Below are 18,730 nucleotides of genomic sequence, written 5' to 3'. Positions count from 1 at the left end.
ACCTACCCCAACGCTTAGAACAGTGCTTGGCACATAGTGCTTAACAAATACCATTATTATTATTATTCATAGGACTTTACTATGCAAGTATTAACATGAGCTTGGTGTCTGATATCTATACGTAACCCCTCTGTAAACTCTAAACTCCTTTTGGGCAGGGACTACGTCTACCAACTCTATTGTATTGTACTCTCCTTAGTACCTAGTATAGTGCTCGGCACCCACTAAATGCTCAGTGCTCAGCACCCACCAAGTACTCACTAAACACCATTAGTTGACTGACTGCTGTAATGTCAAATGGTGAGGCTTTTATTGGGCCTCATTTTGGTTACCACACTTTAAAAAGAATGAAGATAAAGGAGAAAGGCCAGAGCAGAGCAACCAAACAAAGGGTTGAGAACTGTCCTATGGTGAAAAGTTGAGGGACTTAGAATGGATCTCACTGGAAAAGAGAGGGCTGGAGTGAGCTGAGGTAGCTCATTAAGGTTTTTATGTGGAGAATGCTGACGAATCATTTTCCATGTCTGAAGAGCGCAGAGGAGGAAGAAGAGGAACTGAGCTATAATTAGGACATGAAAGAACATATTGAAACGAGAACTTACCATGCAGAGATGAAAAACCAATTCAAAAAGTGACTTCAGGCAGGGAGGAAAGGGACTCAGAGGACCTGAGTTCTAATCCCAGCTCCACCATTTACCTGCTGTGTGACCTGGGACAAGTCACTCAATTCTCTGGGCCTCAGTTCCCTCATCTGTGAAATGGGGATTCAATTCCTGTTCTCCTTCCTTCTTAGACTGTGGGCCCATGTAGGTCCTGATGATCTTGTCTCTATCCTAGTGCGTAGTACAGTGCTTGGTACATAGTGAGCACTTAACAAATATCACAGTTATTATTATTATCAGGGGCCATAGGGGATCTTGGGGAGGTTGGGGGCAATTTGGAGGTGCAGGGGGAGTTGAAGGTCCATAGGAACTCTGGGAAAATGGGCAAACAATTTAGGGAAAGAAGGGGGCAGGTCAGGAGTGTCAGTAATGGGGGCGAGGAACAGGTAGAATCACCAGGAAGAGTCTCTCTCCACTAGCACCTCCTCACCTTCCACACACACCCAGAAATTCTTTCCAGAGCCAAGCTGACGTGGTGCAACAGGGTGCTGAGTTTTTACAACCTCTGTGTATAAGATTATATGTGACGTTTCCCGGATCGTTAAATTGTAAACCTTCCTGTTCATTTCTCCCCTTCCTTCTCTTCTGCTTGCTTTACCCTTTCCACTGACACTTGAGATGCTCATCTTGGTGCTCTCCGAGAAAACAGATTGAAGTTTAAGAGGAGTAAAAGGTAAAGGAGCCAGTAGTTGAGTTTTCAGATTTAGAACATAATTGGACCCTGAAAACTGTGCGTTGTAAATTTGAATGAATTTTCTCATAGGAACAAGGCAGCATAACCCATATTTACCCAAATTACCCAGAATTGTATATTGAATCTCTACACTTGTTATGGTCAGGGAACGTATCTGCTAATTCTCTTGTATTGTACTCTCCCCGGCGCTTAGTACAGTGCTCTGCATATAGTAAGCACTCAATAAATACCACTGAATGATTGATTTTAGGTGAGCATTATGGTATAATGTTAATGCAGTTATATTGAGGCAGAGTGGTTCCATAATGGGATAGCTGATTTTTACATTCTCAAGAGTTAAATGGACATCACCTGATGATTCCTCTTGGCAAGTAGATAAGCTCTCTCCCTGCCACCACTTTTAAAATGATTTAGTCATGGATCATGGGCTGTGTCCATCCCCATTACTTTCTACCTACCCCAGCACTCAGAACAGTGCCTGGTATGTAATGTGTTTAACAAGTACCATAAAAAAGTCACATCGCTCTAAGAAGCCTTCCCTGATTGATTTCTCTTTTTCCTAAGCCACTTTCTGCACCACCAGCCGACCCACTCATATCCTCACAGACACCTGTAGCATTTGGATATCTTACATACCTTTCTGTGCAACTGCAGACTCATGTACATATCCCCTTTTCCTCCTTCCCTCTCTCTGTAATTTATTTTATTGTCTGTCTCCCTTACTTAAATGATCAGCTCCTTGAGGGCAGAGATTGTGTCTATCATCTTACTTTGTATTCTTCCAAATTTTTTTCTTTATTTTTTTGTGGTATTCATTAAGCACTTACTATGTGCTGATCACTGTGAATTAGGCTGGAGAACAGTTCCTGTCCTGCGTGGTCCTGTAAGGTCGTTGTGGGCAGGCAATGGGTCTCCCAACTCTGTTATATGTTTATATTGTACTCTCCCAAGTGCTTGGTATAGTGCTCTGCACACAGTAAATGCTCAATAAACATGATTGATGGTGCTCACAGTCCAAGTAGGATAAAGAACAGGTGAACTGAGGCACAGAAAAGTTAAGTGACTTGTCCAAAGTCATACAGCAAGCATATGACAGAGCCGGATTAGAACCCACCTCCTGTGACTCCCAGTCCCGTTCTCTTTCCACTAGACTGTGCTGGTTTTCGAGTGCTTAGTACAGTTCTGGGCACATAGTAAATGCTCGAATACCATTGACTGACTGATCAAAGGCAGGGACCATGTCCACTTCCAATCTTGCACTCTCCCAAATAAATAGCACAGTTCTTTCTAAACAGTTCGTGCTCAATATTAGTCCATGTCCCAAAATCCGTCCCCCCCGATCACTGCAACTCTGAGTTCCGATTGCCACCTAAGTATTTGGAGGTAAGGTGAGAAGCAGCATGGCTCAGTGGAAAAAGCACGGGCTTAGAAGCCAGAAGTCGTGGGTTCTAATTCCGGCTCCACCACTTGTCAGCTGTGTGACTTTGGACAAGTCACTTAACTTCTCTGTGCCTCAGTTACCTCATCTGTAAAATGGGGATTAAGACTGTGAGCCCCATGTGCGACAACCTGATTACTTGGTATCTACCCCAGCAGTTAGAATAGTGCTTGGCACATAGTAAGCGCTTAACAAATACCAGCATTATCATTATTATTATTATTGTTGACACTCTGGTGACTCCTCCTCTGGATCGGGTAACCCTACCCCTTTCCTGCACTCACTTCTCCTCCTGAGCTGTCTTCCCTTTTTTCCCCTTCTCACGGTATTTGTCAAGTGCTTCTTATTTTATATTAGATGCTGTATTAAGCCCTGGGGTAAATACAAACTAATCAGGTTGGACATGGTCCATGTCCCATGTGGAGCTCACAGTCTTAACCCCCAATTTATAGATGAGGTACCTGAGGCCCACAGAAGTCAAGTTCACACAGAGCAGACTAGTGGCAGAACTGGGATTAGAACCCATGTCCTTCTGACTCCCAGACCCTTACTCTTTCCACTAGGCCACACTGCTTCTGCTCCTGCTTTTAACATTACCTTCTTTGCCCCAAATCATCCCTGATTTTCTCAGGCTGTCATGTGCATCCGGCTTCACCCCAATCCCTGTGATCCCTGTCATGGCCCCCGTTGTTTCCCCTTCCAGAGGCACTTTTTCCCATGTTGTAGTAGATAGAACCTGGGCCTGGGAGTCAGAAGGATGCGGGCTCTAATCCCAGCTCCACCACTTGTCTGCTGCGAGACCTTGGGCAAGTTACGTCACTTCTCTATGCCTCAGTTACCTCATTTGTAAAATGGGGATTGAGACTGTGAGTCCCATTTGGGATGGGGGCTGTGTCCAACCGATTTGTTTGTATCCCCCTCAGCGCTTAACAAAACCACAATTATTATTATTGTTTCATGGCTGGGCTGAATCCTTTCTCAGTTACAATGCTCCTCACCCCCACTGTGGCTAAGGCCGCAGGGACCAGGTCATGTTGGACTGGTCAGGGTGAGGGTGGGCCTTGGGAGGAGGATCACCACAGCCTTCTCCTCCTTCCCTCATTATAGTCCCAGGTGTGTTAGTGTGTGGGGATCCTTTCCAGCCTCCTCCCCTGCTTCCACTGGCCTGGGATAGTTTAAAGAGGGTTGGAGAGACAGTTGAGGTCTGGGGCAGGGGCAGATATAGAGCAGGAGAGCTGGGGCAAAGACAAATGAGGTTAAGTGATTACCAACAGGAGTCCAAAGGAGGCTTGATAGATTTATCTTATCTCCAAAGAAGTAATCAATTATACTTCTTTGGTACCTCCCTCTCCCCTCCTATCAATTGGTCATGTTTATAATAATAATGTTGGTATTTGTTAAGCGCTTACTATGTGCCAAGCACTGTTCTAAGCGCTGGGGTAGACATAGGGGAATCAGGTTGTCCCACGTGGGGCTCACAGTCTTAATCCCCATTTTACAGATGAGGGAACTGAGGCACAGAGAAGTTAAGTGACTTGCCCACAGTCACACAGCCGACAAGTGGCAGAGCTGGGATTCGAACTCATGAGCCCTGACTCCAAAGCCCATGCTCTTTCCACTGAGCCACGGGATCAAGTTTATCACTATGAGAAGATACAGAGTAGTCAGGTTGGACACAGTCCATGTCCCATGACTTCAGAAATGGCAAGACAAAATGGGAAAATCATTTTAAAAGTGGTGGCAAGGGGAGAGCTTACCTGCTTACCAAGAGGAATCATCAGGTCGGGTTGATGTCCATTTTACTCTTGAGAATGTAAAAATTGGCTAGCCCATTATGGAACCACTCCAACTCATTATATTTGCATTAATATTATGCTATAATACTCACCTATAATCAATCAGTGGTATTTATTGAATGTTTACTATGTGCAGAACAATGTACTAAACACTTGGGAGAGTACAACACAGCAATATAATGGATAATTCCCTGCCCACAACTATATTATAGTATAGAGGATGAGCCCCCACTTCCCTCTCCCCTGTCAAACAGGGAAGGAGGGCTGTGAACTCACTGTGGGCAGGAAATGTGCCTGTTTCTTCTTAAATTGTACTCTCCCAAGTGCTTAGTACCGTGCTTTGCACACAGTAAGCGCTTAATAAATATGATTGAATAATTGAATGAGGGCAGGACTGTTGTGCTTCCCGTCCCACTTCTCTTCCTCCCCAACCCTGGTCAGTTACACCTCTAAAACTGGAAGCTCCTTGTGGGCAGGGAATGTGTCTACCAATACGTCTACCAACTTGTCTACCAACTTTGTTATAGCGTACTCTCCCAAGAGCTTAATACAATGCTCTGAACATAATAATAATAATTATGATATTTATTAAGAGCTTACTATGTGCCAACTAAGCAGTGGGGTGGATACAAGCAAATCGGGTTGGACACAGTTGTTGTCTCACATGGGGCTCACAGTCTCAAGCCCTGTTTTACAGATGAGGTTACTGAGGCACAGGGAATTGAAGTGACTTACCCAAGGGCACACAGCAAAGTGGCGGAGCCGTGATTAGAACCCAAGGCCTTCTGACTCCCAGGCCCATATCCACTATGCCATATGACTTCTCAAATTAAGGAGCACTTAAATTGAGTTGATTGGTTGAATTGATCAGGACAGGCTCATGTTGTTGGACTAATTCTGCCATTATAATGTTCCTGCCAAAATGTGTAGCGGAAACATGCTTTCACATCCAAAAGTATGCACTTAACAAACACCTTAGGGGCAAAAGTAAATCGGCAATTGCAATAATAGATTTACAAAGGTGGCTTTTGGTGCACTGCAGCAGTAGAGAATCTTTTGGAGCCCTGTTAATAAAAATTCATCATCTCGTTAATTTCCCCCTTTCCTCCTAAGATAATGATAAGTATCAGATTTTTATTCTGAATTCTCTGGATAATTGCCAATGAAAAAGGAACATTTCACACCATAATACAGTCTGCCAATTTTAAAAATTATTGTTAATGTAAAAAAGAATATATAAATGAAAATACATTTTTCCCGAACATTATCTACCAGAAAGTAGACAGAGCTATTTCCTGGGACAATTTGGTGGTTACCCTAGACCCCTAGGATATCATTTAGCCAATTATCTCGAGCAAAGCAGTACAGACACCCTGGGGGCCTGAAAGTTAAAGTATGGTACCTTCAAAATTGTCTAAATTTATCCCTTGGGAAGATTTATCCCTTGGGAAGACCCTTGTCCTGGGAGGATCTGACTTAATTGGATATTCACTTGTTGCTCAGTTATTTAGAGACTAATTATTTAGTTTTTGTTTTGTCCGGGTCCTTGCTTCTCTCCTTTTCCTCCATTCTCTTGTCTGCTTTTTGTGAATGTCATTGATTGTTGGCATCAGGAAGCAATGTTAGCCTAGTAGAAAAAGCATGGGCCTAAGAGTCAAAGACTGGGGTTCTAATTCTGGCTCTGCTATTTGCTTACTGTGTGGCCTTAGGCGAATTACTTACCTTCTCAGTGCTTCAGTTTTCTCAACTGGAAAATGGAGATTCAATGCTTGTTCTCCCTCCTACTTAGGCAGGAACAGGGACCAAGTCCAACCTTTCATTCATTCATTCAATAGTATTATTGAGCGCTTACTATGTGCAGAGCACTGTACTAAGCGCTTGGGATGAACAAGTCGGCAACAGATAGAGACAGTCCCTGCCGTTTGACGGGCTTACAGTCTAATCGGGGGAGATGGACAGACAAGAACAATGGCAATAAATAGAGTATGTATGTATGTATCCAAGCTGTTAGAGCAATGCTTGACACCTAGTAAGTACTTAAAAATGTCATAATAACAATGCTAATAATCATCATTATTATTTTCTCCACCTCAATTTCTGTCACCATCTTTGAACTCCCTTGGCTCCCAACTCCTTCAAACCACATCCTTCTTCTCCTTCAATGCCCTTCTTTAAAATCACCTTTTTTAAAAAGAGAAGCATTGTGACTTAGTACAAAGAACACAGTTGGAGGACCTGGAAGTTGGAGGACCTGGATTCTAATCGCAGCTCTGCCACTTGTCTGCTGTGTGACCTTCGACAAATCAATTCTCCGTGCCTCAGTCACCTCATTTGAAAAATGGGGATTAAGACTGTGAGCCCCATGAGGGACAAGGGACTGTGTCCTGCCTGATTTTCCTGTATCTACTCCAGTGCTTAGTGTAGTGCTTGGTACAAAGTGAGGGCTTTAAAAAAAAAGCCTCTATTTCAAAAAAAAATCTCCTCCAATGTGCATTTAATTAATAATAATTATGGTGTTTGTTAAGTGCTTACTGTGTGCCACTGTTCTAAGCACTGGGGGAGATGCAAGGTAATCAGGTTGTCCCACATGGGCCTCACAGTCTTAATCCCCATTTTACAGATGAGGTAACTGAGGCACAGAGAAGTTAAGTAACTTGACCAAAGTCACACAGCTGACAAGTGGCAGGGCCAGGATTAGAACCCACAATCTCTGATTTATAAATCCATGCTCTTTCCACTAAGCCACACTGCTTCTCAAATTCCCAGACTAATCCCCGACTTCCTCAGTCATGCCACTGTAACCACTTGAGCATGTCATTTATTAGTTTTTATTTGCCTGTGTATTTTATCACATATCCATTCTCTTATTCTTTCTTATTCTTTAATAACAATAATAATGTTGGTATTTAAGCTCTTACCATGTGCAGAGCCCTGTTCTAAGTGCTGGGGTAGATACAAGGTAATCAGGTTGTCCCACATGAGGCTCACAGTCTGAATCCCCATTTTACAGATGAGGTAACTGAGGCACAGAGAAGTTAAGTGACTTGCGCACAGTCACACAGCTGACAAGTGGTGGAGCTGGGATTCAAACCCATAATCTCTGACTCCCAAGCCGTGCTCTTTCCACTGAGCCACGCTGCTTCTCTATTATATATTGGGTAATCTCCATTCCCCTCTGTGTCATACCTGGAGGGTTTCCAGTACTCTATCAGTCATGACTACAGGAGGGAGAGTCAAGCAGAGGCCTACCCATTCCATTCCTGGCTTGGGCAGTGGCTTGTGAGTGGAAGGCAGTCTGCTACAAGTCAAGACTGCCCTGAGCTGGGCAACAGTGGCATGGGAGAGAGTCGAGGGCAGAGACTTGTTTACTGCATGGAAGGAGGCAAATGGTAAACTACTTCCATATTTTTACCAAGAAAACTCTATGGATACACTGCCGGTGCGATTGCAGATAGAAGTGGGACATTCTGGGAGAAGTGTTTCTATGGCGATGCTATGGGTCAGACATGACTCGACAACATAAGACAACAACAATCTCCATTAGATTTTATGCTGCTCCAGGAGTCTAGTCCCTTTATTTCCATTTTACGGTCAATAGTTGTCCCTTTACAGTGCCCTCCTCATAATAAGCAAATAATGGTATTTAACAATAATGGTATTTGTTGAGCACTTACTATGTGCCAGGCACTATACTAAGCACTGTACAAGCAAATCAAGATGGACAGAGACCTTTGTCCCATTTGGGACTCCCAGTCTCAATCCCATTTTACAGATGAGCAAATAATAGACACTGGTGTGTTTGATGTATATGGGTGCTAGTGAGAAGTAGTGTACCTGAGACTGGGAACTGGGAGACCTGGGTTCAAATTCCAACCCTGCCACTTGCCTGCTGTGAGACCCTGGGCCATTCATTTAACTTCTCTGTGCATCAGTTTCCTCACCTGTAAAATGGAAATACAATGCCATTTCTCCCACCCATTTAGACCGTAAGCTCCAAGTGAGATAGGGACTCTATCCTATCTGATTCTCTTGCATCTACTCCAGCATTGAGATTCCCATTTTACAGATGAGGCAACTGATGCACAGAGAAGTGAAGTGACTTGCCCAGGGTCACACAGCAGAAAAATGAGAAGCAACATGGCTCAGTGGAAAGAGCACAGGCTAGGGAGTCAGTGGACATGAGTTCTAATTCTTACTCCACCATTTGTCTGCTGTGTGACCTTGGGCAAGTCACTTAACTTCTCTTTGGGACAACTTGCTTACCCTGTATCTGCCCTAGTGCTTAGAACAGTGCTTGGCGCATAGTAAGTGCTTAACAAATACCATAATATTAATAATTATTATTACATTCCATAGCCTGTACTAAGCATTTAATAACATCATCATTATTAGTAAAAATATGTGAAATGAATCAGTGGTAAAAAGGGGATGAGTAGTGAAGCTACATGGCCTAGTGGGAAGAATTCAGGCCTGTGGTCTAATCCCGGCTCCACCACTTGTCTGCTTTGTAACCTTTGGAAAGTCACTTTGCTGCTTTGTGTCTCAGTTATCTCATCTGTAAAAGGGGAATTAAGACTGTGAGACCTATTTGGGACATGTCCAACCTGGCTTGTATCTACCACAGTGCTTTGTACAGTCCCTAGCACATAGTAAGCACTTAAATATCACACACAAAAAAACAAAAACAAAACAAAAATAAGGTACTTGTTGAGTGCTTACTGTATCAGAGCACTGTATTAATAATAATAATAATAATGTTGGTATTTGTTAAGCGCTTACTTTGTGCCGAGCACTGTTCTAAGCGCTGGGGTAGACATGGGGAATCAGGTTGTCCCACGTGGGGCTCACAGTCTCAATCCCCATTTTACAGATGAGGGAACTGAGGCACAGAGAAGTCAAGTGACTTGCCCACAGTCACACAGCCGACAAGTGGCAGAGCTGGGATTCGAACTCATGAGCCCTGACTTCACAGCCCGTGCTCTTTCCACTGAGCCACGCTGCTTCTCTTTACTCTTTAAACTGAACCTTTTTTACTGAACCTTTACTCTTACTGAGTATCTCCTTGGATACCTGATTTATATTGTACTCTTCCAAGCACTTAGTAAAGTGCTCTGTACCCAGTAAGTGCTTAATAAATATGATTGAATAAATGATTGATTAATACCTAAAATTAAGGTCAGTGCTGCCAGGAACTAGATATACCAAACAGTTTAGAAAGGAAGAACAGGAAGCATTCTAACCACCATACCAGAGCCATGTGAATGTCCATGACCTCCATGTTGGAAGGCAAATATCCCTATTAGGTTTACGACAAATCCAAGTACTGAAACCAGCAGTAGTCGCTCATGGTGCACATCTGGAGGAGCCAATGCTCTCTCACTTTGGAGAGTACAGTGCTATAGAGTTAAATACAATCCCTGCCAAAAAGAGTTTACAGACTAGAGAGGGGAAAGGGGCATTAAAATCAATTAAAAATGGATACATGCATAAGTCCTGTAGGTGTGAGGAGAAAGTCAAAGTGATTAAGGGGTACAGACCCAAGTGCATAGGTAATGCAGAAGGGAAGGTGAATAGGGGAAGTGAAGACTTAGGGAAGGCCTCTTGGAGGAGATATGATTTTAGTAAGTTTTTGAAGGTAAGGGAGAGTGGTGGTCTGTTGGATATGAAGAGGGGGGAAGTTCCAGGCCAGAGGGAGGACATGGGCAGTGGATTATTGGCAAGAAAGCTGAGATTGAGCACAGTGAATAGGTTGGAGTTAGAGGAGTGAAGAGTGTGTGTTGGATTGTAGGCATGGGGAGCTGACTGAGTGCCTTAAAGTTGATGGTAAGGAGTTTCTATTTGCAGAGTTGGATGGGGAACCATTGGAGGCTATTGAGGAGTGGAAAGACATGGACTGAGAGGTTTTTTAGAAAAATAATCCAGGCAGGAGAGTGAAGTTTGGACTGGTGAGGAGAGAAACAGGAGGCAGGGAGGTCAGCTAGGAGGCTGATGCAGTAGTCAAGGCAGGATAGGATAGTTCTTGTATCAGCATGGTAGCAGTTTCAATTGGAGAGGAAAGAGTGGATTCTAGAGATGTTGTGAAGGTAGAACTGACATGATGTGCGAACAGACCGAGTATGTGTGCTGAGTGAGAGAGATGAGTCTAGATTAATGTAGATTATCTAGATGGGATGATGATTAATTACATCATCAGGAGGAATGATTCTTTGGAGAAGACACTAATGCTAGGAAGAGTCCAGGAAAATGTGGAAGAGGAAGACCGGCAGCTAGATGGATAGAAACCATAACAATGTTAATGGAAGAATCATTAGCAAGGTTACAGATTATGGCAGAAGATAGAATGTCCTGGAGAAAATATATCCATAGAGTCACTATGAATCAGAAACAAATCAACAGTATTTGATAATAATAATAGTACAAGGATGTTGGTGGTGTCATCTACTGTGATGGGAAAGTCTGAGGGAGGGTAAGTGTAGATGAGGAGTTCTACTTTGGATGTGTTTGAGGAGACAGTGGGACATCCAAGTGGAGATCCTGAAGAAATCAAAGGAGCGTACATAATGTTTGTAATTATTTTTCATTTTTCATTTTTTAATTTTAATCATAATATTAAATCTAGCAGTCATGGCAGTGGCCACAGTGATCACCTTAGCTACAGCGTCCACCACAGCCGTCCCAATGCTCATATTATGGAGTTTGGTTGCTGCTGCTTCTGATGCCCCAGCCGCCATCGTGCACGGCAGGATGGAATTGCGGCTGGGGATGACGCGAAAAGGCTCTGCAGTGAGGCAGTGTCGCTCCCCTGCCCTCCCTCTCATCTCTGTTTACCCATTTCTCTGGCCTTTTCCTGTCTTGTTTTGGCCACTCCCTTCTGACCCAGCAGTGAGGTTACTCCTCATAGAGTCCAGGAGGGGCTGGTGGGAGGAAATGAATTATTGTTTCGTCGCAGCTCTAACGTGGATCTCTGTTCTTTTTCAGCCTAGGTTTGATTTCTGATTCTTTTCACATGTTCTTCGACAGTACAGCTATCTTGGCAGGATTGGCAGCTTCAGTTATTTCAAAATGGAGGGATAATGATGCCTTTTCTTATGGGTAAGAAACTTTCTTCCAAACTTCATAACAGTCTCGCTGATGTACAGCCCAAGTGGAGCCATAAGGAGTTGCTTTTGCTTGCAAAATATAGGATCATTTTTCTTTAGTGATCCATTGAACACGTAAGCAGTTAGAAATCATTCTGTTGCACCGCAGATATGAGTTTGTTACATGACAAATGTTTAACTTACTCTTTCATCTGTTATAAACATAGGATGAAAAGAGGTGGGTGGGAGTGTACGATTAATTTCAACTTTTAGGAGAAACTAGTTGGGAAGCCAAATTGAAAACCCAAGCGATCATTTAATATAGTAGCTGAAGGAACTTTTTTCCCCTAGACTGCTGGTCCATCAATACAACCACAGTAATCTTCTGTCATTGATTTGATAGTAAATGTATCATTTTTAAATATTAAAAAAACTAGGAAACCAAAAGTCAGGAGTACAGAGGGAACATTTTAAGGACCCAGTTATATGAAGCCTCCAGGAATGCTTCATCCCACCTGAAAACTGGGAACTATCATCAAGGATAGACCATCTTGGTGCACTGCTATCAAGAAAGTGGCTTTTTTTTGAGCAAAACCTTCTTAATCACTTAATGATATTTAGTTATTAAAGAGGCACAAAGGGGAAGAATCGAGACCATTGCTAGGCATTGCAAGCATCAAATATGAAAGCGCGACATTTTTTTTGTGTGGACAGTATGGCCAGAATTGGGGGTTCCACATTGGTGTCTTAAGTCACCAACACACTCATGGGTGAATTTAACGCTCAGTGGTACCTTCCTAGAATAGTGAGGAAAACTATGTGCATGTGTGTGTATAAGAGTGTGTGTGTATATATATATGTGTATATATATATATATAATAATAATAATAATGTTGGTATTTGTTAAGCGCTTACTATGTGCAGAGCACTGTTCTAAGCGCTGGGGTAAACACAGGGGAATCAGGTTGTCCCACGTGGGGCTCACAGTCTTAATCCCCATTTTACAGATGAGGGAACTGAGGCACAGAGAAGTTAAGTGACTTGCCCACAGTCACACAGCTGACAAGTGGCAGAGCTGGGATTTGAACTCATGAGCTCTGACTCCAAAGCCCGTGCTCTTTCCACTGCGCCACGCTGCTTATATATATATATATATATATACACACATATATATATATATCCAGAGTATTTCTGATTGTGGACTAGGTGCGTTATGGTGGAAATTGTGAGTCAGAGTGTTATAGTGTGCTATGGGATAACTTTTAGGGTCTAGCAAAACCCACTATAACCTGGGAGAATGAAAATGAAAATATTTTTCTTAAAATATTCTTCACTTTTACAATCCAAAAAACTGAGGCGTACCTACCAAAGTTATGCAGCATAGTATACTATCACTAAGAAATGTGGATTTTATTTTGAGAAACTGCAAATAATAATCATGTTCTCTTTTGTTTTAGGTATGTTAGAGCAGAAGTGCTGGCCGGTTTTGTAAATGGCCTATTTCTGATCTTCACTGCTTTTTTTATTTTCTCCGAAGGAGTTGAGGTACAGTGTTTTGTCCACTCTTTAAGTGAGGAAGTTGCTTTTCTGAAACATGAATTTTCTTACAGTTCTGTGGATTTTAAGGTCTGTGTTATTGATAGTTTAAAAAGTTGTAGTAGAAGTGGTAGTATTTAATAAGTGTTTACTTTGTGCAGAGCACTGTACTAAGTGCTGTGAGAAATTATTCAGGTGAGAATTAGATACAATGCCTTATCCCTTGGTGGGCTCATAAATCTTTCTTTCTCAGGTCCTGCCCCTTCTCTGTATGGAAATCCTGCTAATATATCCCAAATTTGCCCCCAAGATCCTAACAAAAGGTTGCTATAGAGGCAATTATTATTGTATTTTTAATGATTTGGAAATAGAAGTTTGGTATCTATTTTTTGATGCTGTCAGAACCTCAGCATGGTGTAGTAGCTAGAGGACAGGCTTGGAATCAAAAGGTCTTGGGTTCTAATCCTGCTCTGCCACTCATCTGCTGTGTGACCTTAATGGGGATTAAGACTATGAGTCTGATGCGGGACAGGGACTGTGTCCATCCTGATTAGTTTGTATCCACCCCAGCACTTAGTACAGTGTCTGGCACATAGTAAATGCTTAACAAATACCATAAAACAAACAAAAAATGTGAATGTCTTAACTTGAAGTGATTATGAATTTACTTCCTTTGAGGAATTTGATTGGATTGGACTTGATTGTAATGTTGCTTTTCATGTGTTCTCTGTTTTCTAGAGAGCATTGGCTCCTCCAGATGTGCACCATGAGCGACTACTGCTGGTTTCAGTACTTGGATTTGTCGTAAACCTAATAGGGATATTTGCCTTCCAACATGGAGGTCATGGACATTCACATGGCTCTGGTATGGTGGTTAGAATGCTTCCTGTTCTTCCTTTCTAAACTGTTTGGTATATCTAGTTCCTGGCAGCACTGACCTTAATTTTAGGTATTAATCAATCATTTATTCAATCATATTTATTAAGCACTTACTGGGTACAGAGCACTTTACTAAGTGCTTGGAAGAGTACAATATAAATCAGGTATCCAAGGAGAAACTCAGTAAGAGTAAAGGTTCAGTAAAAAAGGCTCAGTTTAAAGAGTAAAGAGAAGCAGCGTGGCTCAGTGGAAAGAGCACGGGCTTTGGAGTCAGGGCTCATGAGTTCGAATCCCAGCTCTGCCACTTGTCGGCTGTGTGACTGTGGGCAAGTCACTTAACTTCTCTGTGCCTCAGTTCCCTCATCTGTAAAATGGGGATTAAGACTGTGAGCCCCACGTGGGACAACCTGATTCCCCTATGTCTACCCCAGCGCTTAGAACAGTGCTCGGCACATAGTAAGCGCTTAACAAATACCAACATTATTATTATTATTATTCATACAGACAGGCAAAATGTTCATTTGTGCAATGTTTATTAAGCTCATCTATAACAGTTTCAGAGTGCAAATCCTAATATGTTTGCTCTTGTAACTGGTATGGAGCTCTATAAAAGTAAGCTCATTAATCAGTAGAATTAGAGAAGCAGCGTGGCTCAGTGGAAAGAGCACGGGCTTCGGAGTCAGAGGTCATGAGTTTGAATCCCGGCTCTGCCTCTTGTCAGCTGTGTGACTGTGGGCAAGTCACTTAACTTCTCTGTGCCTCAGTTACCTCATCTGTAAAATGGGGATTAACTGTCAGCCTCAAGTGGGACAACCTGATTACCCTGTATCTACCCCAGCACTTAGAACAGTGCTCGGCACATAGTAAGCGCTTAACAAATACCAACAGTATTATTAATTTATTGAGTCCCTATCAGATTGACAGCATTCTTTGTTCGCCATGTTTGAGATAGGGTTAGAAGAAACACCTCTGCCCTGGTGAATTTTACAAATTTACTGATTTTATATTTTTGTTGAAAATTATAGAAATGTACTTATTAATAATATTACTATACTACTAATAATGATGGTATTTGTTTAAGCGCTTACTATGTGTCAGGCACTATGCTAAGCGCTAGGATAGATATAAGTGAATCAAGTTAACACAGTCCTTATCCCACATGGGGCTCACAGTCTCAATCCCCATTTACAGATGAGGTAACTGAGATACAGAGAAGTAAAGTGTCTTGCCCAAGGTCACACACCAGACAAGTGGCAGGGCTGGGATTAGAACCCAAGCGTGTGCTCTATCCACTATGACATACCTTGTTGCTAATTTTTTTTTAAATTAAATCTTGAAAATGCGAAGGTGAGTGATGGAGAGGATTCAACAGATCGACTCATGGGTATTCTTAAAGAGAAATCCTTTAAATAAAAGTCTTGGGGAGTGGGATTAAAATATTTCAAAGATTTTGTTTTAATACTCCTTTTTTATCTTAGTATATTGCATGGATGGCAGATTGATTTAAGCAAAAAAAGATATATATAGTATTAGTATAGTATTATACTATATATAGTATATATATATAGTAATTGTATTTTTGTATATGTTTAACCTTTTCACGGACTGATTTATAGTTGGCTCAATTTTACCACACAAAATAGCTCAATTTTAAAATATTAAAAGTAAATATCAAATTTACCAGAGAAACCTACCAGATTAGATAGCAATTCCTGGGGTTTTATTAAGCAAGATCTTTCAGAGTTGCATTAACTTTTTAGACATGTGCACTTTAAACCACACTCTCTTAGGTGGTAATGACCACTTTCTTGCCAAATGTAACGGATTCTCATCTCTCTTAATCTTGCTCAGTGTTTTGGCTGCCTTCGACGCTAATGACCCCTTTTGGAAACACCATCTCATTCTGGTTTAACTGACCTGGTTCTCTCATGGGACTCTCTTACCTCTGTGACTGGCTTTTTTGCGGCTCTTCTTCTGCCTCCCCCTCCCTAACTTTGGGTGTACCTCAGTGCTTTCTTCTAGGTCTTTTTCTCTTGTCAATTTGCATTTGTTTTTGAGGGGAACTCATCTGCTTCTATGGCTTCCAGTCTTAACAAATAATTCCCTGGCCCTGACTTCTTACCACTGCACTCTTGCATTTTCTCCTGCATCCATGACATTTGTACCTGGATGCCCCACTGGCAAACTGGATAAATCCTAATCTGAACCTCTTGTCTTTCTTTCCAAATCCTCTCCTCCAGCTAACTTTCCCCTTTCAGTTGACAATACCACTATAGCCGGAGGACCCGGGTTTGAGAGCGAGCTGTGTTGTTAACCTGCTGTGTGACCAAGGGCAAGTCAACTTCCGCGTACCTCAGTTTTCTCATCTGTAAAATGGGGATAATAATACCTGCCTTCTTTCCGTAACTCAGAAGGTTGTTGTGAGGACTGAAATGAACTATTTAATGTGAGAGCACTTGTGCAATAAAAGTGCTATAGAATACCAAGGTAATGAAGCAACGTGACCTAGGGGATAGAACATGGGCCTGGGAGCCAGAAGGAACTAGGTTCTAATCCCGGCTCCACCACTTATCTGCTGTGTGACCTTGGGCAAGTCACTTGACTTCTCTGGGTCTCAGTTGCCTCATCGATAAAATGTGGATTGAGTCTATGAGCCCCATGCGGAGCATGAAGTGTGTCCAACTTGAATAGCTTGTATGTACGCCAGTGCTGAGAACAGCGCCTGGCATATAATAAGCACTAAACAAATGCCATAAAAAATACACAGATGACAATGAAAGGAACCAAGCCTTGACTTCTCCCTCTTTTTCAACTCCCTTATTTAGTCTGTCACTAAATCCTGCCAGTTATTCCTCCACAACCTTTTCAGGATCTATCCTGTTCTCTCCAAATAGCCACAAAACTGGTCAGGTGCTTGCCTACTGCATCAGCTCCCTTGATGCCCTAGTCTCTCTCCACTGTCTGTACTTCAGTCTCTGTGCTGACTGTTATGTGACAGGGTTCTGAATGTGTCTCCCCATTCCTCAAGTACTTCAAATACTTGCTCATTTCTCTCTGTGTCAAGCAGAAACTCATGACCATTACCTTTAAAGCAGTCCGGCAGCTGTCTCCCTCTTTTTTATCCACTGTTTTCTCCCACTACAACCCAGCTCATACTTTTTGTTTCCGTCATGCTAAGTAACTGTGCCTCATTCTGGTTTCCCACATCCTGCCTGGAATTCCCTCCCTCTTAATATCTGATATTCCACATCTGAACTTTCACATCTAAGAGACCTTCTGACTCCAGCACTTGCCTGCCACTTTAAAGCTCCGTGCCTGACACAGTACTTATGTACATACCTTCTGTACCACATTATTTATGAGAAACAGCTGGCCCTAGTGGAAAGAGCATGGGCCTGAGTGTCAAAGGTCCTGGATTCTAATTCCAGCTCTGCCATATACCTGCTGTGTGACCAAGGACAAGTCACTTAACTTCTCTGTGTGTCAGGTACCTCATCTGCAGCATGGAGTTTCAATTCCTATTCTCCCTCCTACTTAGACTCTGTGCCTCATATGGGACCTGATTATCTTGTATCTACCCCAGCAGTTAGTACAGTGCTTGCCAGATAATACACACCTAACAAATGCTACAAGTATTATTATTATTATTACTACTACCACTAATAATAATAATAAACACTTAACTCATGTACATATTCCTCTTTTTGTCATCCTCCTACCTATAATTTTAGTATCTTGCCTCCCCAGATGATTGGGAACTCAGAGCAGCAGGTCTGCATAGCTACTAATTCTGTTTTTGTCTGCTAAGCACATAGTACAGTGTGCTGTATGCAGTTGGTAGCATTTATTGAACCACTCAGTAAATTTGAAGAATTGCTTCATTGGAGTAGTGATTTTTCCAAGCAAAAGGATCACTCTAGCTCCCCCTCTCTGTTCAGGGCATGGCATCCTTCTGCCTTAACCCTCTTGATCTTTGCATTTGAGTCTTACCTTCTGGGATTTGAACTGGTCCTGATGGATCCGAGGACACTAGGGACGTAATTTTCAGTTCTGGATCCACTGGGTTAATTGGTTTTAGGTAAGAACACATCTCCTCCATTCCTTCCCCATCCCCCCACCAAACAACAGCCCTGGAACCAGTGCCGAAACTGAAAAAAAATTATAACCAGAAATTCCAGATGCGCAGGTTGTAATGTGATCATATCTCAGGCTGGGCTGCAGGCTGGGAGTTTCAGATTCCCCCTTGCACCCGCTCCCATTACTCCTCCTAGTTCAGTGGGAATGTGGGCCCACAGTTTGGGTTGCATAAGAGCTGTGGAGCTGGACTGGCCTTGTCTTTTCAGACCCTAGATTTCTCTGGAATTCCAACCTGGCTCCGGTCCTGGCAGATAGCAGCAGTGAGATAGAGAGGGGAGGGAGTAGGGAGCAAGTGAGTGCACTACTATCATTTCCTCACCGTCGAATCAGGCTTGGGGCAGTGGTCATACAGCAGCAATGGGTGCTCGGCTGGACCATGCTGGAGTGAGTGGTGCTGCGTGATGTAGCATGGGCCTACTCTCCTAACAGTGTTGATTCTGGCCACCTCCCCAAATTGGTGTGGGTCTCCGTGGTGGGGTGTCTCTATAGCCAATCCATTGCCACCCCGT

At 42.6% G+C, this 18,730-nt stretch overlaps 1 protein-coding gene and 1 non-coding gene across 2 annotated transcripts in view; both read left to right on the top strand.

The window, feature by feature from the left end:
* Positions 1-18,730, top strand: part of SLC30A7 (solute carrier family 30 member 7) — a 95,921-nt gene that overhangs the window by 33,052 nt on the left and 44,139 nt on the right. Inside the window, exons 3-5 of the mRNA XM_029062317.2 lie at positions 11,569-11,682; positions 13,127-13,214; positions 13,944-14,070. Coding sequence (XP_028918150.1) covers positions 11,569-11,682; positions 13,127-13,214; positions 13,944-14,070 — 329 coding nt within the window. The remainder of the gene's footprint in view (positions 1-11,568; positions 11,683-13,126; positions 13,215-13,943; positions 14,071-18,730) is intronic.
* LOC114811380 lies at positions 7,759-7,896 on the top strand. The gene has a single exon (XR_003759084.1). It is a non-coding gene; the product is annotated as a small nucleolar RNA SNORA7 (small nucleolar RNA).

Source organism: Ornithorhynchus anatinus, chromosome 4 (genome assembly GCF_004115215.2).
Source record: "Ornithorhynchus anatinus isolate Pmale09 chromosome 4, mOrnAna1.pri.v4, whole genome shotgun sequence".
Classification (NCBI taxonomy): domain Eukaryota; kingdom Metazoa; phylum Chordata; class Mammalia; order Monotremata; family Ornithorhynchidae; genus Ornithorhynchus; species Ornithorhynchus anatinus.
This window is presented reverse-complemented; position numbering and strand designations above follow the sequence as displayed.